This window comes from Myotis myotis, unplaced genomic scaffold (assembly GCF_014108235.1).
Source record: "Myotis myotis isolate mMyoMyo1 unplaced genomic scaffold, mMyoMyo1.p scaffold_m19_p_2, whole genome shotgun sequence".
NCBI lineage: Eukaryota > Metazoa > Chordata > Mammalia > Chiroptera > Vespertilionidae > Myotis > Myotis myotis.
The window spans coordinates 90,256,969-90,263,212 of NW_023416324.1; the positions used below are offsets into that span (position 1 = coordinate 90,256,969).

A 6,244-nucleotide genomic window follows, 5' to 3' on the forward strand; every position below is an offset into this window, starting at 1 on the left:
GGTCTATATAAGGACTTGGGCTCTTGAAAAGGGCAATTCTGTAGAAGCAGAATCCTTCACAAGGCTGAGTTCCTTTCTAGGCCACATTGGAATAGTAAAGGGAGTCACCACCCTGAGGTCCACCCACACCCCTGCAGGGGTCCTAGAAGGTAGGGTGTGTCTTGTTCAAAACAGTGGGTCTGGAAGGTAGGAGCTGGTGAGCTGGGAATTGCACTAGGAACAAGGAAGGCAGTGGGTGCTGTGTCATATTCCTTCATCAGGGTATAAGCTAACTCTGCTCTGAGAAGGTTTACCTTCCTGCTCTTCCCCCACTTCCTCTCACAGAATCTCAGCTTTCAAGTTTCTGCACTTGATATTCCCAGGACATAAAATAATTCATCTTCCAGATTCATTTTTCTCTTTTAAAAATGATCAGGTTCAGGGAGTTATTTCATGAGAAAAGTTCCCTGACTTTGTGATTTTGTTTTAAATGTTGATTTTTTCAAGTAGGACGGAAGCTGAGGGCTAGACCCACGGAGGACAAAGCATAGAGAGTTGCAGTTTATTGTAATAATAATCCCATTTGCCCGAATGTGTTCAAGATGATAAATGGCTAGCATATCCCGATGGCTCAGCACATTACCAAGAACCATTTATCACCATGTCCATCCGCAGGCAAATAAGATTATTCCAGTATTACTCCACTCACCAAGGTGGGGAAAGGATTTAGTTCTCTCTTTCTGCATCTATTTGTCTGTAGGCAAATGTATACTTAGACATGCATGTGTGTCTTCATGTAGCATCTTTGTGTGATGCTCAGATGTGATAAGTGTACACGTGTACATGCATGAGATACAGGTGTGAATATCATCATGTGGGCAAGTTTATGAGTGAGCACAAAGAATGTGAAGCTCAGAGACTACAGTTTCGGTCTGAGGGAGCTACCTGCATTACATGGCTGCAGGCCAGGTCCCTGAGCAAGATGACTATTTCACAAAGTGTTTCTGATTGATCACTTGGGGAAACCAGAGAAGGGAAAATGAATGAATTGGAGTAAAAATAGCACAATTTATTGAGAAATAAATATCTCAAAACTATATTCTTATTGAACTAATCACTGCAAATTAAGGATGGATAACTTTTTTTCCACATACAGGCAGGAGGAATCTACTGTCCTAAATTATTTTGCAGATCGTCCAGGCAGAGAAAACAGCAGCCACAAAAGTGACTGTGATAATAATAAAAATAACACCACATACCTAACACTTGGCACTTCCCATGCCGTGCCATAGTACTAAGCACAGTACAAATATAAACTCTTCACACCCTGTTCAATATCCCATAGTATCCACCTTTTACAGGCGAGGAAATCCACAGTGAGGTCGGTGATTTTTAAATCTTGAATCATAAAATCAATTTACTGAGTTTGAAAACTACATATATAGGTTATATGTGTGTCCTTTTCACATAGTTTGGCTGATTTAAAGAATTTATATAGTCGCATTTATAAAGAAAAAAATTATGAAAAGTGTTAGCAAATACCAAATTAATGGAGACATTTAGCCTATCAGTGTAAAGTCAGTGCCTAGAGCAGCCCAAGAAGCTCCCAAGGCCTCGGCGCCTTTCTCAGTTCACTGGCCACAGATATGACAGAGACAGGGACTTCTTATTTATTAACTGGATTTCTAGGACTTGGGCCTCTTTCCTTTTTTGTCCCAGAGGACACACCCACAGCCAGTTGAAGTATATATTGTTACAGTGACATTTGAGAAAATCTTTGGTTCCAATTTTACATGGCACAGGTCATGCACAGGCATGTGGCGCATGTTTCTCCCTTCACTCTGGCTCTGTCTAAAGTGATTCAGTGTGGGTCCAACCCCGAGAGCAAATGGGAGCTCATGTGGCTGAGGCCCTTGGACCACTCCAGACTTCACAGTTCTTCCTTGCAACACCTCCAACCACCCTGAGTCCAAAGCTACAGTGTTACCCCCAGATCCTTTGGTCCCCCAGGTCCCTCCACGGTGTAACAAAGATTCCCTCCTCCAGTCCCTGGCCAATCTATCTATGGATCTATCCACAGAATTCCTCTACACAATGCATTTCTCATTTCTGAACACAAGTGCCCTTGTTGTGTCCCCCAGTGTGTCTTTCTTTTTCCATCATCCCTGACCATCGGGCTCTGTGGCCCTGTAAACGTCCATATGTCCCTTTGGATCTCGGTTTCCTCGTCGGTAGAATGAGACCATTGAACTAAGTGATTTCTAACTGCTTTCCAGCCCTCACATGCTGAGCCTCAGTACCCCCTGGAAATAATCAGATCCCTTACCCCTCTTATCAATTCATTTCCCTGATGCTCTCCCAGAAACGCACTGGCCCAAGGCCCCATGCAAAGCCACCCAGTATGTGCCCTCCCTGAGAGTCAGAGAGCAAAGACCAAGAATCCGCCATGAACAGCACTTACCTGAGAAATCAAACTTGTGGAAAAGCAAGCACAGTGATCAAAAAGTCATCTTCTTATAGGGTATAGTATGAAATACACTATACAGTAGTAGAAAGAGCATGGATTTGGAAATCAGATAAACCTGGGTTCAAATCTCATCTCTGCCCAGTAACAGCTCTGTGGTCTTATAAAAGTTGCTTTGCTTGTTTAATCTTCCATTTTTCTTAACTTTAAAATGTGTCAAATAGTATCTAGCTCAACCATCATACATATAAAACCTGCTGTAATCTCCTCCTGAAGCTGACATGGGTGATATATGTGATATGCCCCAGAGAAGCTTAAAACCTCCTAACCCTGATTGACCTCAGTTACGCACCGCAGTGGGCTTGGCCATGAAGCTTAGGAAGGCCTCAGAGCATGGGCTGCAGAGCAAGAGGAGAATACCAAGACCATCAAAGGCTAGGCTCTCTATCAGCAGGCAACCGATGAGGAGCAGAAAAGTGCATGGGCAGAGGACCAGTTTGGTGGTTGAAACAGGATTACGAATTACAGAGCATGCAGATACTCCGAGTCATTTGGCAGCAGGCAGGGTTATGATCTTGGGCCTGGGAAAAGGTCTATCCCAAGGAGGCTGGTGAGAGCTAATCAGAGTGTTGGCACCTCAGCAAAGGCATCCAAGGGATTCAGATAGGAGTCAAGTCCCAGATGGGGACTAGAGTGTCAAAAAATGAGCCAAGGCAGTTCAGTCACATTGGTGAGGCTACTATGGAGGCTTGGGAACAAGTTAGAGTTCAGTTAACTCGTGGGTGGTAGGGCTCAGCCCAGCTCCACCGAACACTGCATGGACCACATATACTGAGAGACATGCTGATGCATCCACGAGGAAAAAACCATGGCCCAAGGTACTGTCACTGGCAGGCTCTGGCAGAGCTTCCTCCTTTGGGTTGTAACTAGTGGAACCATCTGGTCTTCTAGCCGCCATCAACTGAGAGAAGAGAGCAGGGCTTCTCACTGCTTCCTGATCAAGGTGGGAAACTGGATCTGCCTCTGCGGGAAGTAAAACCTTTCCTCTCTTTTCATCCTTCCAGTGAAATCCGGCCCAACTCCACTGTGCAATGGGAAGAAGTGTGTTGGCCTTGGGTCTCCGGCCTTCGGAAGCTGATGGCCAGCATGACCAGCGACTCCCTGAGACATGTGTATGGCGAGCTGGATTTGCAGATTCAAAGACAACGTACTGTGTAAATGCACAGGAGGCTGAGATGGACCCAGGCACTTGGCCTCTTCTAGTCTTGGCTGAGGAAATTCTACTGCAAAAATAGTTAGCTCTTGCTTTAACTTAGTTGTGAAGACCCAGGCAGGACTGGACAGGGTGCCAGAGCGGGGATGCTGTGTATTTCAAAGATAGACTTGCCCAAACTCAGGCTATTCATAGTGGGAGCTAGTTTTTCATCGCTCTCCCTTCCAAAGGATTCTGAGGATTAGCTTTAATTAAGCCCTAATTAAACTCTCATATCTCATAAGAGTAAAAGTCATAATTTATCATCACAAATGGCTGCAGCTTCAAATATCAGAGGACTTCCCTTAGCAAGGGGATTTGCTAAATACCTGGCCTCATGTAAAACAAGATTTCTGGTCCCCCATTCATACTTTTATAAGGGTGATATACTCCCCCAAATGCAGGGAAGCACATGATTCAGTCCTAAAATTCTATTTCCCTTTCTTAGAAGCAGGCTCTGCCCTCCGTGTCAGAATATTTTCCCATGGATTGAGTACAACATCATTTGTCTTCTTGGCAAAGCTCAGGAAAGGTCTTTTATCTTGCACCTGCAGCAAAGTAACTGCCTGCCAAATTTCACAGATTTGCCTTGTGAGAAGATGTGGCCCCCTATTAACAAATTGCATTTGTGAGAAACTTAATCACCTAAGAGGAACTAAGAAAGCAGGTGCAATGCTCAGATCTATTAAATAATGCAGTTTTATGGTGCATTTTATAGGTGGTGTCACACCATGGCCTGATTAGCAGGAACCAATAGCCCTTACTTTAACCCTTTCTGGGCTGCAGTACAGGCGTACCTCAAACCACCACAATGAAGCAGAGTATCCTAATAAAGTGAGTTGTAGTTGTTTTGCTGATGAAGGGTCTTGCCTTCAATTTGTAAAAATTGCAAGGATGCCTGTACTAGAAATTAATGAGTCTAACTTGCAACAGGAGGAATCAGGAATTAGACTCTTTAATTAGTAATTATACTTCACCTGTCTCTCTGGGATCATTCTGCATAATGATATATTTTAGAGACAGAATATGCCCAACAATTTGGAGAAGCAGGAAGATTTAGTGACCAAACCTGTGGGAGGATGGGCAGCCACTAATTCTCTCTTGTCCTTCACATCACCCATGTTCAGACCTCAGGTCATCACTCAGATGCTGGGAGGTAGTATGGACTCTGCCTTGCAAACAGCTAGTAGTACTGCAGACCCTATAACAGAGGATGCTGACATCATTTGTATTGTGCTCCGAGGTATTTATTTGCAAAGCTGATTCATGGTCAGAATTACCCCACTGATATTTCTAGGGTGTGATTTAGGTCAGTAGATTGTGATTCTTAACAAACAAACAAAAAAGAGCAGAAGAAACCTGAGGGAGAGGCCAGAATGGAATTCTTAGTCTATATAACCACATTTCTAAGTCTTTGAGACTGTTTATGAGCTTTTAGCACCAGGAGTCCATGAAGGTAGCTAGTCCCCTATGGGAACATCATACTAACTCTACTAAGTAATCTCCCAGCATTTGCCAAGCCTTCCAATATCCAATTTTAAAGTTAAAGGCATTCCGTGAGACTGTCAAGCCGACTTAATGTAGTATATTCTTATTAACTAGAATGTAATCAAAGCTTAAAATAAAGTTAACCTGATTGTGTTTGCATCTGCACAAAAGTGAATGCTTTGAATTTTCAGTATAACATACTACTACTCAATTGCTCAATAAATCACCCTTCATTAGTAGGTCACCCACCTGGACAAGAAGACAAGCATTTCTCCTTTCAAAAAATTGACCATAGTTGGTATTGATGTCAAAGTAAGTTCTGCTTGTTGCTCTCTCTATATTTTAACCACATTCACTGGAGGAAGAGGTTTACGTATTTAGTTCAAAAACCAGCTTCTAGAAACTTTCTCATGAATGATCTTATTAATCATTAGGGTAAATCAGTGGACAAGCCAGCATGAATACCTATTGTAATGAATACTTGTCATAATGAACACCTTTTGTGGTCTTAAAACAGAGATAGAAAATATATGGCAAATATGCACAGGAGAGCCTACATTCATGGTAGACATCACTCAACAATTGCAGCTCATATTGCACCTCAGAGACCTTCTCAACACAGTACTCCAGGAAGCTATTACCAACTAATTTGGAGTTGGCACACAAAACTTATGTGCTATGTCTACTTTAGAGCCAGTCCAACTCTTTTAATAGCTGAGATTCTATACCATATAATAATACAGTGGCTCTACAAATTATATTTTAGCAATGGTAAGCAATGTATCTTAGATAGCAGCAGAGATTCTAAATTCTAGTTTCTGCCTATACTAGTCCTCTGTGCCTTTGAAAAAATCCTTATTTGCGTTTATAGCTTCAGTGGCTAAAGAGGGGTAACAACACTTACATTTCCACAAGGTTCTTCTGGGGAATATATCAAGCAAACCTTAACAACAACACATGCAAAACTATGGGCAGATAGATGATGATAGATATATGATAGAAGATAGATAGATAGATAGATAGATAGATAGATAGATAGATAGATATTGTATGAATATATA

General features: G+C 42.4%; 1 protein-coding gene across 3 annotated transcripts in view; it reads left to right on the plus strand.

Annotated features, from left to right (window-relative positions):
• F13A1 (coagulation factor XIII A chain) overlaps positions 1-5,358 on the plus strand; it is a 195,123-nt gene extending 189,765 nt beyond the window's left edge. For all 3 annotated transcript variants that reach the window (XM_036350412.1, XM_036350413.1, XM_036350411.1), the window contains one exon: positions 3,508-5,358. In XM_036350412.1, coding sequence (XP_036206305.1) covers positions 3,508-3,661 — 154 coding nt within the window. In that variant the 3' untranslated portion in view covers positions 3,662-5,358. The remainder of the gene's footprint in view (positions 1-3,507) is intronic.
• Positions 5,359-6,244: the final 886 nt, after the last annotated feature.